The 27,421-nt window shown below is 44.1% G+C and overlaps 1 protein-coding gene across 1 annotated transcript in view; it reads left to right on the plus strand.

Moving 5' to 3' along the window:
• The first annotated feature begins 11,901 nt into the window (after window positions 1-11,901).
• LOC126473448 (arylsulfatase B-like) overlaps window positions 11,902-27,421 on the plus strand; it is a 332,111-nt gene continuing 316,591 nt past the window's right edge. The window contains exon 1 of the mRNA XM_050100501.1: window positions 11,902-12,036. Within this exon, the coding sequence (XP_049956458.1) occupies window positions 12,010-12,036 (27 nt within the window). The 5' untranslated portion in view covers window positions 11,902-12,009. The remainder of the gene's footprint in view (window positions 12,037-27,421) is intronic.

A 27,421-nucleotide genomic window follows, 5' to 3' on the forward strand; every position in this document is an offset into this window, starting at 1 on the left:
TAAGACCATTCCAGAACGTGTACAAGCAATAGTAAATATGCGCCAATCAGAAGCATATCAAGAGTTACATCGTTTCTTGGGAGTGATAATTTTTTACAGACATCACTTACCATATGTCGATGAGATTCAAGAGCCGCTTAACACTGTGCTACAGGGAAACATACCAATGGTAAACGTTAGGAGCTGTTGTCTCAGCAGATGATAAGTGATTTCTCTAAACTCAAGGATTATTTGGTATCGGCTACTCTGTTGTCATCCAAGTCATATTACAATCGTTGACGAAAGCCAGAGCGCCATTGGTGCAGCAATGCAGCAGCTGGTAGCATTGGCATTCTTTTCAAGAAAGCTCACGCCAGCTCAAACTCTGTTGTCAGCTATCGATAGGGAATTACTGGCAACGTACGAAGCGGTAAAATATTTCCGTACAGATTTAGAGGAAAGACCCATCTCTATTAATACAGACCACCGCCTACTAGTCAATGTCTTAGAGAGGATCCACCAAGAGAATTCCCCACGTCGCATCAGACATTTGGAATTCATAGGACAAATTACGAGTACTACAGACAACTGTCACATCAATGGTTATGAGGGCATTGTAGCGGACTATCAAGAGCGTGTACAGTGATTCAAGGAATTTCATGGCCAGCTATTGCGTCGGCACAAAAAGTGGACGAAGAACCGCAGAGAGGACGACAAAAATTCGAGTTATGAATTGAAAGAAATTTATAAAACCAGCCGCGCAAACGACATTGTGGTGCGACACAGCTCACAGTCAGATTCGTCTCTGTTCACGACCTTTCACATCCAGGAATTCCCTCGTCGGCACGCTCGGTTATCAGCATGTTATTTGACGGAACGCAGACAAGGATTGTCGACAGCTGGCAAAAATTTTACAGTGTCAACAATGTAAGGTCGGACGGCATGTTTTGGCACCCATTGTTAATATCAGTATTTCAGCAACAAGTTTTATCCATATACATGTATACATTGTGGGACCAAAGCCCTTGTTGGGATGATATAGATACCAACTTGCAATGATTGACCGCTCTACACGTTGACCTGAAGCTACCGATTACGGACATCTCGGCAGAGACGGTGGCAAGGAAGTTTTCCAGATGGAGTCTCAACCAAGGTGACAACCTACCGGGGACATCAGTTTGAGTGTGAACTTTTTCAGAGCTTACGAGATGATAAGGAATATTCCATTCGCGAACTGCAAGTTATCTTCCTGCCAGCAATGGTATGGTAGGGAGACTCCACAGAACTCTTACAGCTGCACTGAAGTGTCGGCTTTATCGGTAGTGCTGGTTGGGCTACGAACAGCTGATCAAACAGATATCGACTTACCAACAAGTCAATTGGCTATTGGCCAGCAGATACGTATTCCCGCCGATTCAATAGTGCAACGAAATACAACGACCCCTTCAGACAGAGTGCTACATGAGTTCTCACAAAACTTACAATGTTCAGTGCAAAGACTTCGCCCACAGGCTCCTCTACGTCACGGTATAACACTTATATTTATTCATAAAGATCTTCATCAGTGTTCACATGCATGGTTACGAGTAGATGCAGTGAAACCACCACTGTCCTCGCCATATGTGGGTTCAAATGGTTCAAATTGCTCTAAGCACTATGGGACTTAACATCTGAGGTGTACTTCTAACGGCAGTGGTGCAACGGAAAGAAGTTACTTGAGTCTCACAAGGGAACCTCCCCATCGCAACCCCCTCAGATTTAGTTATAAGTTGGCGCAGTGGATAGTCCTTGAAAAACTGAACACAGGTCAATCGAGAAAACAGGAAGAAGTTGTGTGGAACTATGAAAAAAATGAGCAAAATATACAAACTGCTTAGTCCATGTGCATGATATGCGACATCAAGGTACGTGTATGCTCAGGAGAGCCGTGGTCCCGTGGTTAGCGTGAGCAGCTGCGAAACGAGAGGTCCTTGGTTCAAGTCTTACCTGGAGTGAAAACTTTAATTTTTTATTTTCAGACAATTATTATCTGTCAGTCCGTACGATGCGAGGTAACTGCGCCGTAGTATGGGGACGCTACACCTAAACAAACATCGAAAGGTAGAAGAATCTCTTTACCCATTCGTCACATGTACAAGTTAGGTGGGTCGACAACATATTCCTGTCATGTGACGCACATGCCGTCACCAGTGTCGTACAGAATATATCAGACGTGTTTTCCTGTGGAGGAATCGGTTGACCTATGACCTTGCGATCAAATGTTTTCGGTTCCCATTAGAGAGGCACGTCCTTTCGTCTACTAATCGCACGGTTTTGCGGTGCGGTCGCAAAACACAGACACTAAACTTATTACAGTGAACAGAGTCGTCAATGAACGAACGGACAGATCATAACTTTGCAAAAATAAAGAAAGTAAAATTTTCAGTCGAGGGAACCAAGGACCTCTCGTTCCGCAGCTCCTCACGCTAACCACGGAATTACGGCGCTCCTGAGCTCACAGCATCCTTGATGTTGCCTATCTTGCACATGGACTTCTCAGTTTGTATATTTTGCTTATTTTTTTCATAGTTGCACACAACTTCTTCCTGTTTTCTCGATTGATCTGTGTTCAGTTTTTCAAGGCCTATCCACTGTGCCAACTTATAACTAAATCTTAGGGGGGGTGCGATGGGGAGGTTCCCTTGTCAGAAGAAGTTCCATGCTGTGGCCATAGCCACGTTAGTCGTTTGGAGAGAAATCAGCATGGAACCTGTAGAATTAGAACTACATAAACCTAACTAACCTAAGGACATCACACACATCCATGCCCGAGGCAGGATTCGTAACTGCGAACGTAGCAGCTACGTGGTTCCGGACTGAAGGGCCTGGAACCACTCGGCCACGGCGATTATGTCAAAAATCAAGGAGACAAGGCCACGACAGTATCTGTAGAGAAACTAAAAACCAGCATATGTAGCCCAGGAGGAGGATTCAGTGCAGCCTGCAACACTCGGAACCACGAAGAATCGACAAAGTGGAGAGATATTAACATCTGACAGTACACCAGTCTTTACGAGCGAGGAGAAAAGTAGTGTCAGAAGAAGAGGACGAGCTGCCAGTTGAGCACACAGACCAAGCGGAATACAGAACGCGGGCAGGAAGAAAAGTCGTACCTCGACGCCCCTACACTCCAGACATTTCGGCAGCCCGTCAACCGCAGCCACGGGAACAGCAAAGAAGGCCGTGGGACCGGCTACGGTACCCGGCGAGATACCTCGATCAACAACAGAACAGCACAGAGAAGCGTTCTCCCGAACTGGACGTCACTTTAATCCTACATGTCCATAAGTTCCAGGCGCACTAGGGTAGCACAAGAAGATTTTTCGGGTCGGAAGAGAAGAAGAGAAGAAATAACAGCCACATTCTCCAGAGAGTCGCCACACGATAGTACCTGCTTGTCCCACATTTAAAAAAAAGGGGGTGTTGGGAGGGGGGGGAGGGAAACTGTGGCAACGTATTGGAATGACGATAGTTGAGAGGGGTAAGAAGTTCACCGCCGTTGTTTATTCTTTGTGTTTTACTGGTTGTCAAACTTAAAGAAACAATGATTTGCTTTTTGGATTAGACACGAATCTATTAATTCAGTTACACTACTGGTCATTAAAATTGCTACACCAAGAAGAAATGCAGATGATAAACGGGTAATCATTGGACAAATATATTATACTAGAACAGACATGTGATTAAATTTTCACGCAATTTGGGTACATAGATCCTGAGAAATCAGTACCCAGAACAACCACCTCTGGCCGTAATAACGGCCTTGATATGCCTGGGCATTGAATCAAACAGAGCTGGGATGACGTGTTCAAGTACAGCTTGCCATGCAACTTCAACACGATACCACAGTTCATCAAGAGTAGTGACTGGCGTATTGTGACGAGCCACTTGCTCGGCCACCATCGACCAGACGTTTTCAGTTGGTGAGAGATCTGGAGAATGTGATGGCCAGGGCAGCAGTCTAACGTTTTCTGTATCCAGAAAGTCCCGTATAGAACCTGCAACATGCTGTCGTGCATTATCCTGCTGAAATGTAGGGTTTCGCAGGGATCGAATGAAGGGTAGAACCACGGGTCGCAACACATGTGAAATGTAATGTCCACTGTTCAAAGTGCCGTCAATGCGAACAAGAGGTAACCGAGACGTGTAACCAATGGCACCCGATACCATCACGCCGGGTGATACGCCAGTATGGCGATGACGAATACACGCTCCCAATGTACGTTCACCGCGATGTCGCCAAACACGGATGCGACCATCATGATGCTGTAAAACAGAACCTGGATTCATCCGAAAAAATGATGTTTTGCCATTCGTGCACCCTGGTTCGTCGTTGAGTACACCATCGCAGGCGCTCCTGTCTGTGATGCAGCGTCAAGGATAACCGCAGCCATGGTCTCCGAGCTGACAGTCCATGCTGCTGCAAACGTCATCGAACTGTTCGTGCAGATGGTTGTTGTCTAGCAAACGTCCCCATCTATGCTAATCATTTGCATATCACAGCATCTTCTTTCTGTCGGTTAACGTTTTCGTCTGTAGCACGTCATCTTCATGGTGTAGCAATTTTAATGGCCAGTAGTGTATATCGAAGAATAGTGAGCAGCTACATTATATACTGAAAAGCCAAAGCAACTGTTACACCTGCCTAATATCGTGTAGGGCCCCCGCGAGCACGCAGAAGTCGCACAACACGACGTGACATGGACTCGAATAACGTCTGAAGTAGTGCTGGAGGGAACTGACACCATGAATCCTGGAGGGCTGTCCGTAAATCCGTAAGAGTACGAGGTCATGGAGATATCTTGAGAACAGCACATTCCAAGGCATCCCAGATACGCTCAATCAAGTTCATGTCTGCAGAGTTTGCTGGCCAGCGGAAGTGTTTAAACTCAGAAGAGCCATCCTGGAGCCACTCTGTAGTAATTCTGGACGTGTGCGGTGTCGCATTGTCCAGCTGGAATTTCCCAAATCCTTAGGAATGCACTATGGACATGGATGGATCCAGGTGATCAGACAGGATGCTTACGTACGTGTCACCTGTCAGAGTCGTATCTAGACGTATCAGGGGCCCCAAATCACTTCAACTGCACGCATCCCATACTATTACAGAGCCTCCACTAGTTTGAATAGTCCCCTGCTGACATGCAGGGACCATGGATTCATGAGGTTGTCTCCATACCCGTACACGTCCATCCGCTCGATATAATTTGAAACAAGACTCGTCCGACCAGACAACATATTTACAGTCATTAACAGCCCAATGTCGGGTCCATGCGAGGCGTAAATCTTTGTTTCGTGCAGTCACGACTCCGAAAGCCCATATCGATGATATTTCGTTGAATGGTTCGCACACTGGCACTTGTTAATGGCCGAGCATTGAAATCTGCAGCAATTTGCAGAAATGTTGCACTTTGTCACGTTGAATGATTCTCTTCAGTCGTCGTTAGTCGCGTTCTTGCAGGATCTTTTTCCGGCCGCAGCGATATCGGAGATTTGGTGTTTTATCGGATTCCTCATATTCACAGTACAATCGTTAAATGGTCGTACGGGAAAATCTCTATTTCATCGCTACCTCGGATATGTTGTGCCCCATCACTCGTCCGCCAGTTATAACACCACGTTCAAACTCACTTATATCTTGATAAGGTGCCACTGTAGCAATAGTAACAGATCTAACAACTTTGCCAGACACTTGTCTTATATAGGCCTTGCCGACCGCAGCGCCGTATTCTGCCTCTTTACATATCTGTGTATCTGAATACGCATTCCTATACCAGTTTCTTTGGAACTTCAGTGTAAATGCGAGAGGTTGTGTGTGTGTTTGTTACTGCTTTACGCTGAAACGGCGGACGGATTTGTAGAAAATTTGAAATGAAATTAGCGTATACCCTGGGCTACTTCTAAAAGTGTTTTTTTACAAGATATTTATTGATTTGAAGAATATAACGGGAAATGTCGAACAATAGCTGGAAAATGGCTCTAAGCATTATGGGACTTAACATCTGAGGTCATCAGTCCCCTTAGAACTACTTAAACCTAAATAAGCTAAAGACATCACACACATCCATGCCCAAGGCCGGATTCGAACCTGCGACCGTAGCAGCAGCGCGGTTCCGGACTGAAGCGCCTACAACCGGCCGGCCACAACGGCCGGCGAACAATAGTTACTCTCAGATTAAGCTACTTATTCTTTGACTTGTGAACTGTATCATATTTGTGAAAATTCTTTTACTGTGTAATATGTCCTACATGATAAGTTCAGCGTAAAGACTGTCGAGTGAGGTGGCGCAGTGGTTAGCACACTGGACTCGCATTCGGGAGGACGACGATTCAGACCCGCATGCGGCCGCCCAGATTTAGATTTTCCGTGATTTCCCTGAATCGTTTAAGGTGAATGCCGGGATGGCTCCTTCGAAAGGGTGCGGTCGACCTCCTCCTCCATCCTTCCCTAATCCGAACTTGTTCTCTGTCTCTAACGACCTCGTTGTCGACGAGACGCTAAACACTAATCTCCTGCTCTTCCCGTAGTGAATACAACTCTCACACAATCATCAAAGTATTTAATCCATGATCCATACAAACTCTTGCATTTTAACGCTTGGAGACCCACTACAACGGTGTCAATTAACTGCAGTACGATAAAGAGACGTCGTGCCTTTACATATAGAACCTGTTAGGCTTTAGTATGGCAGCATTTTATTATGATACACACGCACCATCCTTCTGTGATAGGCATGTCGCAAAAAGTCGCGAAATTACGAGGTGCGACAATAAAGTAGTGAGACTAATGCGGAAAAAATGTTGTTTATTCAAGTATAGTGCTGTCTCCTTCAAACTACACTACCGGCCTTTAAACTTGCTACACCACGAAGATGACGTGCTACAGGCGCGAAATTTAACCGACAGGAAGAAGATGCTGTGATATGCAAATGATTAGCTTTTCAGAGCATACACACAAGGTTGGCGCCGGTGGTGACACCTACAACGTGCTGATATGAGGAAACTTCCCAAACGATTTCTCATACACAAACAGCAGTTGACCGGCTTTGCCTGGTGAAACGTTGTTGTGATGCCTCGTGTAAGAAGGAGAAATGCGTACCATCACGTTTCCAACTTTGATAAAGGTCGGATTTTAGCCTATCGCGATTGCGGTTTATCGTATCGCGACATTACTTATCGCGTTGGTCGAGATCCAATGACTGTTAGCAGAATATGGAATCGGTGGGTTCAGGAGGGTGATACGGAACGCCGTGCTGGATCCCAACGGCCTTGTATCACTAGCAGTCGAAATGACAGGCATCTTATCCTAATGACTGTAACGGATCGTGCAGCCACGTCTCGATCCCTGAGTCAACAGATGGGAACGTTTGCAAGACAACAACCATCTGCACGTTTGCAGCAGCACGGACTATCAGCTCGGAGACCATGGCTGCGGTTACCCTTAACGCTGCATACAGACAGGAGTGCCTGCGATGGTGTACTCAACGACGAACCTGGGTGCATGGATGGCAAAACGTCATTTTTTTTCGGATGAATCCAGATTCTGTTTACGGCATCATGATGGTCGCATCCGTGTTTGGCAACATCGCGGTGAACGCACAAATGGTTCAAATGGCTCTGAGCACTATGGGACTTAACATCTAAGGTCATCAGTCCCCTAGAACCTAGAACTACTTAAACCTAACTAACCTAAGGACATTACACACATCCATGCCCGAGGCAGGATTCGAACCTGCGATCATAGCGGTCGCGCAGTTCCAGACTGAAGCACCTAGAACTGCTTGGCCACACCGGCCGGCTGTGAACGCACATTGGAAGCGTGTATTCGTCATTGCCGTACTAGCGTAGCACTCGGCGTGATGGTATGGGGTGCCATTGGTTACACGTCTCTGTCACCTCTTGTTCGCATTGATGGCAGTTTGAACAGTGGACGTTACATTTCAGATGTGTTACGACCCGTTGCTCTACCCTGAAAAACCCTATATTTCAGCAGGATAATGAACTACCGCATGTTGCAGGTCCTGTACGGGCCTTTCTGGATACAGAGAATGTTCGACTGTTGTCCTGGCCAGCACATTCTCCAATTGAAAACGGTTGGTCAATGGTGGCCGAGCAACTGGCTCGTCACAATACGCCAGTCACTACTCTTGATGAACTGTGGTATCGTGTTGAAGCTTCATGGGCAGCTGTACCTGCACACGCCATCCAAGCTCTGTTTGACTCAATGATCAGGTGTATCAAGGCCGTTATTACGGTCAGAGGTGGTTGTTCTGGGTACTGGTTTCTCACGATCTATGCACCCAAATTGCGTGAAAATGTAATCACATGTCAGTTCTAGTATAATAGATTTCTCCAATGAATACCCGTTTATCATCTGCATTTCTTCTTGGTGTAGCAGTTTTAATGGCCAGTAGTGTAGTTCCCTTCTGATTGCACACACTTTTTCCAGCGCTTCTGCCATTGATGGTAACATTTCTGGAACTCATATCCTGTAATATCCTCCAAGACCCTCGTCACAGCTTTTTGGACATCATGTGTTGTTTGAAAATGGTGTCTCTTGAGCGCCGTTTTGACTCTTGGGAACAAAAAAATGTCGCACGGAGCGATATCTGGTGAATAAGGTGGCTGTGGTAGTACTGGAATTTGCTTTGAGGTTAAAAATTGCTGTACTGACAGAGCAGTATGGGATGGCGCATTATCGTGATGCACAATCCAATTATCAGCAATGTTGGCACGGACACGAAGAACTCTATTATGAAGTCTTTCTAAAATTTCTTTGTAGTAATATTGGTTATCTGTTTGTCCAGGAGGCACCCACTCTTTATGAACAATTCCCTTGGAATCAAAGAAGCACACAGGCATGCATTTCACTTATGACTTTGACATGCGAGCTTTTTTTGGTCTGGGTGATCCCTTTGAGTACCATTGCGAACTTTGGCGTCTTGTCTCTGGATCGTACTGAAAAAAGCAACATTCATCACCAGTGATAACACAGCTCAACAATTCTGGGTTGATTTCCGTTTCCTCTAATAGATCGGCTTCCCCATTTTTCCGTGTTTCTCGCTGTTGTGGTGTGAGATTTTTGAAGACCATTTTTCCACAAACCTTTCTCATACCAAGACCTTCAGTTGTTATTAGACGAACCGTTTCTCGATTGATGTTCAGTCCTTATGCAATCATTTTCTTCGATCGGATCGTACGAGTTGACGCACCCTGACCAAGTTGACATCCGTCCGTGAGGTTGATGGTCGTGCACTACGGTCTTCATCTCCAACGTTCGTTCTGCCTACACTACACATTTTATGGTAACGAAAAACTTGAGCTCTTGACATAACCTCCTCTCCAAAAGCCTTCTGACGCTTACTGTAAGTTGTCGTCGCGTTTTCATCCAATTTAACGCAAAAAGTTGAGCAATATTATGCCGTTCCATTTCCGTGACGAGAGACACAAACATGTGTTAACTTGTAAAACAATAAACTGGTAGCCAAGATTGCAGGAATTCTTTTTATTCCATGATTACTGGTTTCGGAGAAACGAAAGCCACCACCATTGGATCTTAAGGACACATACAGGTTACAACATCAACGCGAACAATGGTGATATTAATAGTTGCCTATAACACACAGGCCTTACAAAATTGTCGTAAGTGTTAACTTATTACAGCACAACCCACGACTGAGCAGTTGCATCAATGTGCCGCTTGGACTAGAAGCAGCTTATAGACCAAGGTCAAAGATATTGTGCGTACGCAAGCCTACAGGGTTGCCACATCTTGCAAAGAAAATTAGTCTCGTTACTTTATTGTCGCACCTCGTATGTACTCCCTTTCCTGGCATATTTCGTAATTTGCCTTTCGGTCGCTTAAAATTCTTTCCCTTAAGTAAACGAGTGAATTTTGAGCAACATGAATTCTGTCAACTTCTTCCGTCGTCCCAGAATATGGTTTTTTCCTATATCGTGGAGTATGCTGGGCCTCAAGTGGCTCACACATCAATATCTCGAAGAGGTAACTCTTGTGATGGCGCATACGCATGGATAGTGAGTTTCGGCATTTACGTTTCTTTCTAAAGAACTGTTTAATGTCAGGTAACACTGTGGTATATACAAGGTGTTACAAAAAGCAACGGTCAAACTTTCAGGAAACATTTCTCAAACACAAAGAAAGAAAATATGTTATATGGACATTTGTCCGGAAACGCTTACTTTCCATTTTATTACTTCTCTTCAAATCACATTAATCATGGAATGGAAACATACAGCAACAGAACGTACCAGCGTGACTTCAAACACTTTGTTACAGGAAATGTTCAAGACGCCCTCCGTTAGCGAGGATACATGCATCGACACTCCGTCGCATGGAATCCCTGATGCGCTGATGCAGCCCTGGAGAATGGCGTATTGTATCACAGCCGTCCACAATACGAGCACGAAGAGTCTCTACATTTGGTACCGGGGTTGCGTAGACAAGAGCTTTCAAATGGTCCCATAAATGAAAGTCAAGAGGGTTGAGGTCAGGAGAGCGTGGAGGCCATGGAATTGGTCCGCCTCTACCAATCCATCTTTCACCGAATCTGTTGTTGAGAAGCGTTCGAACACTTCGACTGAAACATGCAGGAGCTCCATCGTGCATGAACCACATGTCGTGTCGTACTTGTAAAGGCACATCAAGACATCACCAACAATGCCTGCCCAAACGTTCACAGAAAATCTGTGTTGATGACGTGATTGCACAATTGCGTGCGGATTCTCGTCAGCGCACACATGTTGACTGTAAAAATTTACAATTTGATCACGTTGGAATGAAGCCTCATCCGTAAAGTGAACATTTGCACTGAAATGTGGATTGAAACATTGTTGGATGAACCATTCGCAGAAGTGTACCCGTGGAGGCCAATCAGTTGCTGATAGTGCCTGCACACGCTGTACATGGTACGGAAACAACTAGTTCTCCCGTAGCACTCTCCATTCAGTGACGTGGTCAATGTTACCTTGTACAGCAGCAACTTCTCTGACGCTGACATTAAGGATATCGTCAACTGCATTAAGAATTGCCTCGTCCATTGCAGGTGTCCTCGTCATTCTAGGCCTTCCCCAGTCGCGAGTCATAGGCTGGAATGTTCCGTACTCCCTAAGACGCCAATCAATTACTTCGAACGTCTTCCCGTCGGGACACCTTCGTTCTGGAAATCTGTCTCGATACAAACGTACCGCGCCACGGCTATTGCCCCGTGGTAATCCATACACCAAATGGGCATCTGCCAACTCCGCATTTATAAACAATGCACTGACTGCAAAATCACGTTCATGATGACTACTAACCTGTTGATGCTACGTACGGATGTGCTTGATGCTAGTACTGTAGAGCAATGAGTCGCATGTCAACACAAGCACCGAAGTCAACATTACGTTCCTTCAATTGGGCCAACTGGCGGTGGATCGAGGAAGTACAGTACATACTGACGAAACTAAAATGAGCTCTAACATGGAAATTAAGTGTTTCCGCACACATGCCCACATAACATCTTTTCTTTATTTGTGTGTGAGGAATGTTTCCTCAAAGTTTGGCCGTATCTTTTTGTAACACCCTGTATAGCTAGTACTTCAATAAGGGGCAGTGGCTTGAGGGAGGGGGGGGGGGGAGATATGTCGGATAACTGTGTGGTCGAAGAGCTCTGTGTTTTCGATGCAGAACTGGAGCTCTTCAGCCCCCCCCTCTTATCTAGCTGTGCATACATTCGAGCGGCGCGGCGCGACCTCCTCCACGCGCCGCGTCTGCAGACGGCTTCCCCTCCCAACCCCCTACATTCTCCCCGCCCTGCCCCAGCCCCCTCCAGTGCCCGCGTCGCCCACGCGACGCTTTATTGAGTCGGCTCAGAGGCGAAGCGCCAGTTTGGCGCGTGACGGCCGTGCCACCAGCAAGCGCAGCGGCTGCAGTAGCTCCGTGCTGTGCCGTCAAAACCGGCGGCAGCGCCACAGCCGACCCGGCGCCGCATGACGCGTTCCCAGCCGTCGCCAACGGTGAGTGGGCCGCATGCACTTTCCTTGCATTTTGTCAAACTGGCCCGTCTTCTTCGCTCGTCTTCTCTCGGCAAACGAAACGCAAAAACTGTGGAGTTTAGACCAGTGGTTGCGAACTTAACAGTAATATGCATCTAGCAATAACTGCCGAGTCCAAAACCGTCAACTAAGGTTAAGAGCATCTGCATAGATTTCATGTTCAGTAACAATCAAAAATACAGTAAAACGACGGTTAACCGCACTCGGGTCAACCAAAATTCGGTTTACCCGAGCCGACCGTTGTGGCCGAGCGGTCCTAGGATCTTGAGTCCGGGACCGCGCTGCTGCTACGGTCACAGGTTCGAATCCTGCCTCGGGCATGGATGTGAGTGATGTCCTTAGGTTAGTTAGGATTAAGTAGTTCTAAGTCTAGGGGACAGATGATCTCCGATGTTAAGTCCCATAGTGCTCAGAGCCATTTGAACCATTTTTTTCGGTTTACCCGAAACTCCTCCGAAAATCCGAAATTAAGCTGTTTCTGTCCGTTGCGTCCGTATTTTTGTGATGTGTCGATTAAAAGCTAATTTATAAGCTGCTATCAATGTAACTGGAAAAGGAAGTTTATTGAAAACGGTCGCAGCTAATTACGGAGTTGACGTTACTACTGTTTCAGAATTGGTCTAGTGAATATCTAAATTTCCAGAGCAAACTGTAAAAAATCGTCATAGAAAAACATTGAAACCTTTCGACTTAGAAATAGTGGGCGAAGTTCACCTATCAACTATAAAAAGGCTTGCCTTTGACTGGACCAATACTGGAAGAAAAAGCTTAAATGGTGGCTGAGTCGTTAAATAAGGGAGGAGAAGATTTTCCTTCACGTTCTGATGCGAAAACTGATGCGGCATTCGGCAAATCAATGTATGTGGAGAAACGCTATCTGCAGACCCAGACCCAGTTGATGCTTTCAAAACAGAGCTTAAAGAGTACACCCAAAGCTATACAAAGGATCGCATTTATAACACCGATGAAGCGGGAGTTAACTTCAAGATGTTGCTAACAATATTCTTAGCATCTTCAAAAGGAATATCTGCCCCAGGACAGAAAATGATGAAAGAACGGATAACTGTTCTTTTGGCATTAAACCCTTCTGGCACACACAGAATGCATCGGGAAGTCCAAGAAACCTCTAGCCTTGGAGGATGTTGCCCAAGTCACACCACAAGTTTTTTTATAGAGTCCAAAAAAGTTCCTGGACGTCTTGTCTTGTTTGGTGATCAGTTTGTAACGGAAGCTGAAAACTTTTTAATTGACAAAGGTCTGCTTAAAAAGCCCCCTTATTAAGTGACAGAGCGCCTACGCATCCTTGCGAGCTGAAAGGTGGCGATAATGTTGTGCATTCCTTCCCCCAAATGTTACCATTCTAATTGAGGATATTCGTGGAAAATCTGGATAATCCTTTAATGTAAAAATAGATAAGTGTTGCCATCTGTTGCTGGGTACGAGAACTATCAAAACTGACATTAGTTCAAATGGCTCTGAGCACTATGGGACTTAACATCTTTGGTCATCAGTCCCCTAGAACGTAGAACTACTTAAACCTAACTAACCTAAGGACATCACAAACATCCATGCCCAAGGCAGGATTCGAACCTGCGACCGTAGGGGTCGCGCGGTTCCACACTGAAGCGCCTAGAACCGCTCGGTCACCCCGGCCGGCAACTGACACTAGTCTTATCCTTAAATGTTCTGATGTGATATTTAGGGGTGAGACCAATGTCAATGTTGATAGTTCCCGTACACAGCAACAGATGGCATCACTCATCTCTGAGATTTTACATTTGAGAGTTAGCCCGTTTTTCTGCGCGTCTCTTCAATTGAACCACTGGATCAGGAGATAACAGCGACATTTACAGGGCGCTACCGATAGCTGTTTTTGAGAACAATCCTTCAAGATAGTAACATGCAGAACAAAAACATGAACGATGCGCTGAAAGCGGCATAAGTGAAACACGTGATTTATTGGTGTGCGCAAGCCTGGAATAACATGAAAGCAGAAACTCTTCAAGGTGCTGGAGAAAACTGTATGACAAGTCAAGACATGGATACGTCCTAGGTGGAAGAATGGGTTGTCGCGGACGACTTGCAAGAAGCCACGGCCAACTAAATAGTAGAAACACTGTTGCTGTCAAATGCTAACACGATCAAAGAGCACAAAGTAGATAACGTGGGTGACGGAGTGACAGCTGACTAAGGTTTTCGAGGACTAAAGGCAAGCCTACATCAAGAATTTCTCTTTGAAAACATCCTGGGTGTGGCTTACAGTACGAGTGTTGTTATTGTTGTAGGTTGCCCTAATATTTGTTAACAATACAGATTTTTTAACAAAGCCGGCTGACGTATTTCTAATGAAACGATAGCGGGACGTCGCTGCTCAAAAACTTGTGGAGCGACACAAGAAACAAACAAAAATTGCTGTTTTTTTTAAAAAGAAATTCATGTGCTGAAAATTTAAATTTAACTTTAATGAAAAAATATAGGCGCAGTCCACAAAAAGATTTTCGAATTCGTTGGACCTTCAAAAATTTTCAAAGGTACGTACTGTCACTACAGTACAAAATAATGTAGTACATGTTAGATGTTCATGGGTTAAACGAAAAAATTGTTATCCGAAATGGCTTCCCCAACCCCTCCCCCCTCCACCACTGTAGTTCGGTTAACCGGAGTTTTACTGTACTAACAGATACAGTAATATTTCAAGCTGAGATAAATTTTAATTGACAGTGGTTAATTCGGCCGTGAGCTGAGTAAAGTTGGCCGCTTACCTCAGGGGCTGAAGGGCAAATAGCAAAGCTACTGTGGCTTCGGAGGATATGACAAGGAGGAATGTTTTGTAGTTTGTCTTCCAGTACTGGCAACTCAAGGACGTACGCGAACGTACCAAGCAGCTGTTATGATACAAATTATACATGGAAGTAACGAGAAATCATGAATGCTCATTATAGAGGCGATCACTTTCAAATGCGGCACATGTTTGTGGCAAATGAATGTTCAAATGTGTCTGAAATCTTATGTGGACTTAGCTGATAAGTTCATAAGTCCCTAAGCTTACACACTACTTAACCTAAATTATCCTAAGGACAAACACGCACATCCATGCCCGAAGGAGGACTCGAACCTCCGCCGGGACCAGCCGCTCAGTCCATGACTGCAGATTTGTGGCAAGGAATATGGAACTAAATTAAGGTTGTTATAATACAACGCTATGAGCAGAAGAAAAAAAAAGACACTCAAAACATTTAGTAAACATTTGTGAATGTGTGTCATGCTTCATAACGGACTTACTGTTATGAATCAGTTAAATTATACGCTCACACGGATAACACAGCAACACATGGTCAGGAAACTAAAGTGTCACAAGTGTGGGGTCGCTGGCAAGCAATATGAAACAGAGAACAGTAGACACGAGCTGATTCCAATGATGCCAACCTTTGACGATCAGTCCTTGGAGCCGGCGGCCAACTTATGAGCCATTATTATAGCTAGTCTGTTGGGAATTCATAATATACTAACTTATCCGGGTTACGACTTAATAATAGGGTCAGTACATATGCGGCCAGAGATGCCATCCCAAGATGTCAGTATTGGCTCTTGAGGGAGAAGTTTGACGACCGCTGTTTTAGACCATAAAGAGTGTCTCTGTCGATCTGAACTTGAGGGGCAACTTCAAATGTCGCGTGACAGGTGGAATAAAACAGATCCCTGTCATTAAGAGCTGAGCGAACAAATTATCTCATTTGTGGCTGAAATCAAACTCAGATTTTCACATTTGAGCGAGCTTCAGTATTAGCATCACATCATTAAATCACCACCCACAATTCAGTGAAGAATCGAAGTCCCGTGTATAAAACGTCATATATGATATGAAATGATATAATTTTGCAGCTATGTTAACTAGTACATTTCGATACTGTCCGAAAACAGTGTTACGAATGGAGTTAGTAGCAAAGAAGTAATAACTTAAAACGTCATGCTTGATGCTGCAGTTTTACTGCATGAACAGCGAAAATGTAGTAAGCGAAAAAAGATTTCCTTTCATTATTTTATAGAGAACGTCAGCGGGCAAAAGTCAGCAAAAATTTGAAATTATATGCAAAGTTTCTCTCCAGACATATACACAGTTTCTGTTCGTAATTCTTAACTTACGGTTCTAAGCCTTTAACGTAAGTGTAATGAGTAGACTATGACAATATTCTAAATTTCTATATTCCCTCAGTAACTCCTACTGAAATCAAATTTTTGTTGCCCCCTAGAGACGTTAGTAGCCAACCTGTTACTCGGACAGTTTACCGGCTTAGGCGTTTGGGAATACGCAGAAGGCGAACAAAAATACAGAAACGCCAAAATCACAATCCATTAACATGGTTAATACAGTGCACGAAAACAGCTGGCGTTCAAAACAGCGTCCAGTCGTCTCGGAATGAGGCACCGTATGGTTTTCAAGGGAATCTTATTCTATCCTTGCGGCAAAATAGTGGCAAAATATAAGTTCAGGTAACGATCACGCAACCTTGTCTCCAAAGTAGACCGCAAAGGCTGCATTATATTGTGACCTGGTGACTGTGGCGACAAGTGCAGATGCGACAATTCATCGTCGTGCTCACAAAACCAGTCCTGGACGATGCAAGCAGTAAGAACAGAGGCCCTGCCGCCTTGGAACACAGCCAAACCATTAGAGAACAAACACTGTACCATGGTATGTATCTGATCAGCCCAAATGGTCACTCAATCCTTGGCACTAATGCGATCTCGCAGAGTAACCATGGGGCCTGTAGAATACCACGATGTGGCTACCAAATCATCATCGAATCGCCGCTATGTTTCACTTTTAGGACTTAAACTCGGCCAGCAGTTGGAAACAGAGTCGAACAGATTCAACTGACCGAATTGCATCCTTGCTTTGCTCCATAGTCCAGGCTTTGTGGCTTCGGCTCCGCGTTATCCTGTTAGGGCCGTTTGTATCACTGATGAGTGATTTTGAAATTCCAGTTCTCCCTGCAGTTACCTGCTTGTGGAGACTCCTTCGTGTTTTTTGATCCTGACAGGGTTCACGTGTGCGATATGCAGTTCTGCAGTGACTTTTGCAATTGTCTTATTTTTCGTCACAATCCTCGTCGATGACCCTCCGTCACGATCACTCAGCAGCCACTTTCGTTCGCGTTGTGACTTAGCAGATGATGTTTTTCCGCTTTCCCTGTATGCGATATAAATCTTCGACACGGTCCCTCTCAAAACACCAACACTTCGGCTCTCTTGATTAGAAAAGCGCTCAACAAACGAGAGTCAACAATTTGCTCACCCGAAATCGCTTAGCTCCGGCATACACCGAACACTGTTCTGACCACGGCTGACACTTTCAGCCGACCACTGGTCATCTGGGCAAGACTATCACTGGAGACAATTCTACTCACTCAATAAGATTCCAGGCTGAAGGCGGGTCTGGAAACGCCACAGACAGCGGTGGTATATCAACCTGACTGTGGCCCACCATACGGCCAGACAACCAGGACTGACCGCCTGGGGAGCCATTCCTTTTCATTGCAGAAGCCCTTTGGTTATAATTTGCGGCATCAGTACCGCGGTACGCCGATGATATTGTACGCCCCGTTTTGCTGCCCTTAATGGCAAGCTGCCCTGCGGTTACACTTCAGCAAGATAATGCCCGCCTGTACACGGCGAGAGTTTCTACTGCTTGTCTTCGTGCTTGCCAAACCCTACCTTGGTCAGTAAGGTCTCCGGATCTCTCAAGAGCTGAGAACGTTTGGAGCATTGTAGGCTGGGTCCTCCAACCAGCTCGAGATTTCGACGATTTAACGCGCCAATTGGTCATAATTTGGCACGATACCCCTCTGGAGGACATCCAACTCTGTCAATTAATGCCAGGCCAAATAATTCCTTGCGTAAGGGCCAGAGGTGGACCAATACGTTACTGACGTCCTCAATATGTGTAAGCTCTTTCTCTTGAATAAATCACCCATTTTTTCTGAAATTGTAATCGTTTGTTTGTCTTTACATATACATCACATTTAACGATTTCCGTTCCATTCGGATAATTCTTAGTGGGGCGTAGGTCGATTTTTTCCTTTTTTTGTCTTAAAGTGTATAGCACGTCTGTGTGGTTACTATTGGTTACAGGATTTACTTGAAGCCAACAAGTCCATGGTGTTGCTGCTAAAGAGCGGCCTCTCCGCTTTGTTGTTACAGTTGTGCATCCAATACTTTCCGGAGGGAGAGTTCCCATCATTTTACTTTTTTGTGACTAATTATGTCAGTGAAGACAATTCTTGCCTTTATTTTTTTTTTTAAGAATGTGATATTTATGCGGTATACACAGTTAAGTGAAATTGAAAACGCTTTTCCAACATTTTGAAGAAGGGTGAGTAGTTATGAAGGTAGTCGGTGTTCCGTGCAATAGCCAGTGTATTAGCCATAATGACAAGGTAAATGCTATTGACCGTTATATCGACTGCTCATGGTCCCAAAGACGACAGGTTCTTCAGTAGGAAAAACAGAGGTGGTACATCACCTCACCTGACGATCACCAGCTACAAGCGGTAGGTAAACATGTCACAGAGAGGAGCACAAAGGGGTGATGCAGACATTTTAGCGCACGAAAGCAATAGATAAGAATTAATTTCACATACAGACACTGCAAACAGCCGTTAAGTAGCCATACCCACTTGTAAAATTTTGTAAATTCTAACCTTTGGATAGTTCAAAAGTTTTACACAATTTACTGCTTATTCTCTTACTTTTACGGTTTCCACTCTAATTCCTCATAAAATGGTTCCCTCAGTTTATTCAGGGTTCACGTTGACATGTATGTGTCACAAAAAATAAACTGTAAATTGTAGGGGAAAACTACAAACATTAGCCTACTCACTACGATTCCTACAAACAGTCCAACCATTATTATAGCAATACAGGATGTAGAAGTGAATTCCACCCTGAAAGGATGAATTATTATGTGTTCAGGAGACTGTTACGAACCATTTCTGTCCTATGTGTAGCATGTCTCCGTAGGAAGTTAGTAATCTATTCCATCCCGATATTTCATGGACTGATTGTACGTACATCATGGACGCCACGTCGTGAAAGACCACCGCATTTTGGACGTAATTTCTGCTCACTTAGCAGTGATTGGTAGGTTTCTGTCCCGTTGGGGAATACCTTGGACTCACTTAAATGATAATCATCATCCTAAAGTTAGATTCAGAAATCGGTGACATTCGGTGATACGTGTGCTAGTATACTTCACTTCGGTGAGGTTCTAAGTGAACACCATTTAACTTTGTCAGAGTGAAAGATGTGTACTAAACGGTCAAACTGTTTCCCACGGTATAGGTTTGTGTCGAAGGGTATTTCTAATGTCACTATATTACCCTCCTTTCCTGTTCCATTCGCGAATAGTGATTGCGAAGTCTCCGCATGATCTTACAGATAACTTTACTGATTCTTTCACTTGTGTTCATAGCCGGCCGTTGTGGCCGTGCGGTTCTAGGCGCTTCAGTCTGGAACCGCGTGACCGCTCCGGTCGCAGGTTCGAATCCTGCCTCGGGCATGGATGTGCGTGAAGTCCTTAGGTTAGTTAGGTTTAAGAAGTTCTAAGACCTAGGGGACTGATCACAGATGTTAAGTCCCAAAGTGCTCAGAGCCATTTGAACTTGTGTTCATTTCGCGTAATTTATGTGGGAGGAAGTAATATGCTGAGCAGCACTTCTTGTAACGTACGCTCTCGGAATTTCAAAGGTGTGCGTCAAGCACAACGGCTCTCTTGTAACTTCTGCCTTTGGATATTCCTTACTCCCCTGTTAATCCTACCTGCAGAGAGTCCCAGACTGCCGACTAATATTCAGAGTCGATTGTACGAGTGTTCTGAATGGCCCTTACTTGCCGGATGAATTACGTTTCCTAACGATTCTTCCAATTAGTCCACGCCTATAACCCACTTTACCTACAACTATTTTTATTAACGGTATGCTTCAGGCTCTGTTGCCGAATGGTTGATTCCATTATGAGCATAATATTTCAACGAGCAACCCAGCCATCTTCTGGTGGTCGTCGGAATAGTGTGCATGAAACGGAAACAACGATTCGGCAGAACACTTCCAAGCACACCATTAATTAAACAAGCCGCGAAAAGCAACTAGTTTTAAGTGGTCATTCCACTGTATGTCGCTCCAGGCAGTTGCTCCTAGCTGTTGTCACTCTTTCCAGAGATATATCGGCGTTTAATCGAATAGTAATGGGTCTTCCTGCCTATTTATGGGCAACGCGTCACATTTATTTATAATACATTAAGGCGGCTCATCTGCCATTCCACACTCCAAGCTTCCACACTCCGTAAGTTCAAATGGTTCAAATGGCTCTGAGCACTATGGGACTTAGCATCTGAGGTCATCAGTCCCCTAGAACTTAGAACTACTTAAACCTAACTAACCTAAGGACATCACACACATCCATGCCCGAGGCAGGATTCGAACCTGCGACCGTAGCAGTCCCGCGGTTCCGGACTGAGCGCCTAGAACCGCTAGACCACCGCGGCCGGCTACTCCGTAAGTCTTCCTGCATTTCGCTACAGGTTTGTGGTGTTGCATCTGTCATATATACTACCACATCGACTGCGAACAGCCTTCGAACGATAAGTCCTCCTAGAAGAATTCAGAAGAAAAGTGAAAGAGAGGGGGTATAACTCACAGGAATGCATCCTTTTGAGCCAACAGCTAATAAAGTTGTAATCACTATGATTAATTGTTGAAAATACCATAATCATTATATCTGGAGTTGCTCTAATTTTTTTTAAAAGAAATTGTCTTGTCCCTCATTGACCCATACGGAGGATACAAAGCCACCTTCTTGCCGTCACTCTTAAATGTCCACAGGACATTGCGCGTTGCAGATGATCGCCGTTAATCTTGAAATATAGTTGCTATAAGCAATATCTTTTATTTAACTCACTCATTAGACCAAAAATTTTGAGTCACACATATTTCTGAAGTAATATCGCAATTCATTTCCGATATTCGGAGTACGTTAGAAAGAATTAAATGGAAGTTTTAACGGTAAATCTTCCGTGCAGTATTCGTATACGGTGTTATTGTTTATGTTATCAAATAACATTATGCCTTATGACAGTGATGTAACATTCGTGGGTCATCTATCTTGCCTCTCCTGGATAAAAACGATGTTGAAATCCATTATCTAAAAAATTTTAAGCGTGCAGGTACCTGTTCTGCCTCGTCAATACGGAGTTCCCTCCATCAAGAATGACGGTATTACATCATATTGCGAAATCGACTCGGGCATTGAACGGTTTCGTATGCGGGGCATTGACCGATATCATATGCGGATGTTTCTTTTGCAACTCTCACAAGCAAAAATGAAGTAAGATTAGAGTTTAACGTCCGTCGACGACAAGATTATTAGAGACGGAGCATATGCTCCGTTTGGGGTAGTGTTGTAAAGAAAAACGGCCGTGGTCACTCAAGAGGATAAAAAATGAGGAAGGACGGGAAACCTTAGTCTGGATGTTCAGACGGTGATTTGAACTGGCATCCTTCTGACTACGATTCCATTCTCTTACCACTGCGATACTTAGATCTCTTATCACAAGCAGGGGAAAAGGAAAACTTAGCTTCGCGATCAAGTCTCTGAATCAGATTTCTGTTCGTCGCCATATCGACCATGAAGTGTCATTATATCAACAGTCTTGTGCAAACCGCAGATACTGTTTTTTCTATAGGACCGTTTTAAAGTTGAACGATACATACAGGCTCTGTTCACATGACCTACTAACAGCTGATTCTGGACACACACAGATAAGGCAAAGTACACATGGAAAAGTGTTCGTCCCCGTAGCGTTTGAGTAAAGTTTCGGCACTGATACGTTAAATAAGTTCCAGCTTCCAAGTGAACTGTAATGACAACGCAGATCTCATAGCGCAGTAAGGTAAAATGCAACATATAGAACGTACACTATCTAGTCACAAGTATGCGGAGTCATCAGTCTTCTGACTGGTTTTATGCGGCCCACCACGAATTTATCTCTTGCACCAACCATTTCAGCTCAGTCTAGCACTTGCATCCTAGGTCCTCGATTACATTTTAGATGTATCCTAGTCTCTGTCTTTCCCTACAGCTCTTACCCTCTACAGCTTCCTCTAATATCATGGAAATTATTCCCTGATGTCTTAATACAAGTCCTATCAGGTAGTTCATTCTTCTTGTCAGTGCTTTCCACGTGTTTCTCTTTTCGCCGATTGTGCGGAGACCCTCCTCATTCCTTACCACATCAGTCCATCAAATTTTTAACATTGTAGCACCACATCTCAAACGCTCCACTTCTCTCACTTTTTTTTGTTTTGTTTTTTTTTGTTCGTTTTCCAAAAAAAGTTCAAATGTGTGTTAAATCTTATGGGTCCACGACTGCAGCGCCTTAGATCGCTCGGCTAATCCCGCACGGCGTTCGTTTTCCCATAGGCCATGATTCACTATCAAACAATGATCTGCACCAAATGTACATTCTAAGAAATTCCTTCTTCAAATTAAGCCGCACGCATAATATCAGTAGATTTCTCTTGGCCAGTAATGAATGCCCTCTTTGCTTGTTCTAGTCTACTTCTTACCTCCCTCTTGATTCGTCAGTCATGGGTTATTTTTCTCCAAAGATAGGAGAATTCCTTAACTTCGTCTACTTCGTGATCACTAATTTTGATGTTAAGCACCTCCGAATTCTCATTTTCGTCCTTCTTCGGTCTACTGTCAATCGATAGTCTATACCCAATAGACTGTTCGTTCCATACAATATACTCTGGAATTTTTCTCCACCTTCACTAAGGATAGCAATGTCACCAGATATAATGTTATCTGATAGCGCAAAGAAGAACACCAAATTCAGGGTGAAAGGGTATCAATGGTCTTCTTTCCCCCTGAATTTTAATTCCACCCTCGAATCTTTCTTTTATTTTCGTCATTCCTTGACCTATCTGTAGATCGAACTGTAGGGGTGAAAGACTATCTGCCTCGTCTTACACCTTTTTAATCCGAACACTTCGTTCTTGGTATCCAATCATTTTTCCCTCTTGGTTCTTGTACATATACTATTTTACCCGCCTTTTCCTGTAGCTTACTACCATTTTTCTCAGAATTTCGAACATCCTGTACTATTTTGCATTGTCAAACGCTTTCTCTAGGCCGACAAATCCCATGAACGTGTCTTGATTTTTCTTCGATATTGGTTCCATTGTTGTTGTTTTTGTTGGTAGTGGTGGTGGTGGTGGTGGTGGTGGTGGTGTCTTCAGTCAAAAGACTGGTTTGATGCAGCTCTACATTCTACACTATCCTGTGCACGATATCTCTTGGTTTCCCTCTACGATTTTTACCCTCCACACTTCCCTCTAGTACTAAATTGCTGATCCCTTCATGCTTCACTGGACTCGCATTCGGGAGGACGACGGTTCAATCCCGCGTCCGGCTATCCTGATTTAAGTTTTCCGTGATTTCCCTAAATCACTCCAGGCAAATGCCGGGATGGTTCCTCTGAAAGGGCACGGCCGACTTCCTTCCCCATCCTTCCCTAATCCGATGAGACCGGTGACCTCGCTGTCTGGTCTCCTTCCCCAAACAACCCAACCAACCTTGATGCTTCATTATGTGTCCCACCAACCAATCCCTTCTTCTACTCACGTTGTGCCACAAATTCCTCTTATTCCCAGTTCTATTCAGTACCTCCTCATAGTTGCGTGATGTACCCATCTAATCTTCAGCATTCTTCTGCAGCACCGCATTTCAAAGATTCTATTCTCTTCTTCTCTAAATTGTTTATCGTCCATGTTTAACTTCCATACATGGCTACACTCCATACAAATACCTTCAGAAAAGACTTCCTGACACTGTATCTATACTCGATGTTAACAAATTTCTCTTTTTCAGAAACGCTTTCCCTGCCATTGCCAGTCTACATTTTATATTCACTCTACATCAACCATCATCAGTCATTTCGATGCCCAAATAGCAAAACTCATCTACTACTTTAAGTGTCTCATTTCCTAATCCAATTTCCTTAGCATCACCTGATTTGACTCATTCCTTTATCCTCATTTTGCTTTTGTTGTTCTCATCTTTTATCCTTCTCTCAAGACACTGTGCATTCCGCTCAACTGCTTTTCCAAGTCCTTTGATGTCTCTGACAGAATTACGATGTCATCGGCAAACCTCAAAGTTTTTGTATCTTCTCCCTGGACTTTAATTCCTACTCCCAATTTTTCTTTTGTTTCCTTTACTGCTTACTCAATATATAGATTGAATAACATCGAGGATAGGCTACAACCGTGTCTCACGTTCTTCTCAACCATTTCTTCCCTTTTCTGCCCCTAGACAGCCCTTCACTCCCTGTATTTTACTCCTGCCACCTTAAGAATTTTGGTTCCATTGCCAAAGCCAAAGTCAGGACTGCCTCTCTGGTGACTTTACCTTGGCTAAAGACGAACTGATCGTCACTTAACAGATCCTCAGTTTTCTTCTCTATGCTTCTGCTCATTATTCTTGTCAGCAACTCGGATGCCTGAGCTGTCAAGCTGATTACGCGGCAGTTCTCGCACTTATCTGTTCTTTCTTTCTTCGGAATCGTATGGATGATCTTCCTTCGAAAGGCTGATTGTATGTCGCCTGTCTCATACACTCTACATGCCAAGTTAACTATGTCCGTTTACCACTTCCCTCAGCGAGTTTAGAAATTCCAGTGGAAATAAATCTACCGTTCTGCCTTATTTCATCTCAAGTTTTCCATAGTTCTGACAACTTGGGGTGATGCCAAACGTAAAATGAACATGTTACATAACAAAAAAAATCCTTAAGACTTGAAAATGACAGGAACTATCGAAACCGGTTGTTTTAAATGAATAAATAGTTATGCGATCTTAGCTGTTGAATGTTTTTGGAAGTAAAACAAAACACTCCTTCGGTCTTCTCAAAATGAAAAAAAAATCAGTCTGATTCTAATACTTGATCCCCTGTCTTTTCCATATGAACTCCAATTTGTTCTTCCATCACGTCATATTGGCCCTCACACAGGCCATCAGTGTACTGTTTACACTTGCTCTCTCTCTCCTCTGTGTTTAACACTGGGATTCCCATTACACTCTTAATGTTGCGGCTCCTGCTTTTCATTTCACTGAAGGCTGTTCTGACTTTTCCTTGTGCTAGATCCGACGATCATTTCTTTTTTTTCGATTGCTTTGCTCTTTTCCTCCAGCCATTCTTCCTTGCTTTCTCTGCACTTCGTGTTTATTTCATTCCTGCCTGTCGACAGGTGATGTTTGAAGTGATCGCCGTCTCAAAAATCTACAGGTACCATTCTTTGAATGCTGGCTCATATTTTGACTGTACCAAAGGTGGGAATTTTCCTACACGTCGGTCAGGGGGCCTGAAGATGGCGTAATATATCGCCGAAACTGGTAGTCCAATAAAATAATAATTTGGAAATTTAGACGGCCTTCTTTCGTCGATCAATTGAAGTATTTCTTCTGTTACCCAAGATTTCATCGCAATTACCTTGCTTTACCTGTGTTTAGTGTCCACTCCTCTTCAAATGAACTGCCTACCGTGGTATTTCTTAAGGCAGAGTCCTCATTTTAAGCGAAGTTCAAGCGCGTCTCAGTAGTCCGTAGTATTTCATTATACCACTTCCTTCCAGAATGGTTGTTCCGGACGATTTTCTCAAATTTCAATTCACTCTTCATCATTACTAACTGTGATCTTAGTCTGTATATGCTACTAGGTCACCATACAATCCAGTATCTGCTTTCGGAATCTCCGTCGGACCATGATGTAATCCAGTTGGAATCTTCCAGAGTGACTAGGTCTTTTCGGAGAATCCCTCCTCTTGAAATCGTTGAACGGAGTACTTGCTAGTATTAAATGAAATGCGTTACAGAACTCAGTTATTCTTACTCCCCTTTCATTCCTACTACGAACTCCGTATTCTGCCGTACCTCATTCTTCTACTACAACAGCATTTCAGTTCTCCACGCACATTAGATAATGTTCTTCATTTGCATTCCGAATTACCCGTCCAGTATCCTGATATATTTTGTTTATGTCTTCATCTTCTGAATGCGACATTTGCTTGTATACGTGAACTATTGTTGTCGTCGTTGGTTTGCTGTCGAACCTGATCAATAAACTGTTCCCTGTAAGTCAGTTTCTGCGCTACCTGACTATTCATAATGAATACACTCCCAATTACCCTTTTATGCTGCTGTATTCATCTGACTAGAAATCCTTATCATTTTTCCACTTAACATCACTTTTTATATCTAGAATGTACCTTTGGTTTTTCATTGCAGATTTTCTAGCTACCCTACCATGTATTAGCCGGCACGGTAACTCAGCGTGTTCGGTCAGAGGAATAGCTGCCCTCTGTAATAAAAAAACTGAGTTAAAGGATCAACGACGAACTGAAGCAGTTGTCTTGAGACGTCCGCCCCGACCAGATACAACGAACAGCATGCATTGTCATGCTGATATAAACAACGACCATCTCCGAACTGTTCCTCTTCTGTATGCAGTACGCAGTGGTGTAAAATGTGGTCAGATTCTTCCGCACTTAGAGTTTAGTTAAGCGCAATAATTGGACCACACACTAACCTCGAGAAACCGCCAAACCGTAGCCACACTGCGCTTCAGTGTTAGTACTGCACGTGATGGGGGCTAACGTTCTCCAACCATTCGCCAAACCCAAACCCTTCCATCGGATTGCCACAGGGTACAGCGTGGTTCATCACCCCCAAAACACTCGTTTCGAGCCATTTATGTCCAGTGGTGTTGCTATTTACGCCACCTCAAGTATCACTCAGCACTGACGACGGAAATGTGTAGCTTATGAGGAGTTGCTCGACCACTGTACCCCATTTTTAAAACTCTATACGCACAGTGATTTTACTGGCTGGACTGGTGGTAGCATTTACAAGTGATTCTTTCCACTGATTTCATAGGAGTTTTTACAACCAGCCCCAGAAATTCTCGACTGTCCGTCAGTACTCGAGGTCTGCCAGGTCATGGTTGTTCCTTCGCGTTTCCACTGCACAATTACTTTACCAATAGTCGACTTGGGACTTCTTTAGAAGGGTTGAAATCCCCTGATGGGCTTGTTACTCATGTGAACTGAAATGACCAGTCCACGTTAGAATTCACTCTTCTGATCGACCCATTTTTCCATTGCTGTTTTTCTGCTGACAACACATTATTCCTCGCCTTCATTTACAATGGTCCACCTCTAATGACCTCGATGTCGACGGGACGTTAACGCCAATCTTCCTTCCTTTTATACTGGCGTGTCCGCCACTCGTGA

The sequence above is a fragment of the Schistocerca serialis genome, chromosome 4 (assembly GCF_023864345.2).
Source record: "Schistocerca serialis cubense isolate TAMUIC-IGC-003099 chromosome 4, iqSchSeri2.2, whole genome shotgun sequence".
Lineage (NCBI taxonomy): Eukaryota > Metazoa > Arthropoda > Insecta > Orthoptera > Acrididae > Schistocerca > Schistocerca serialis.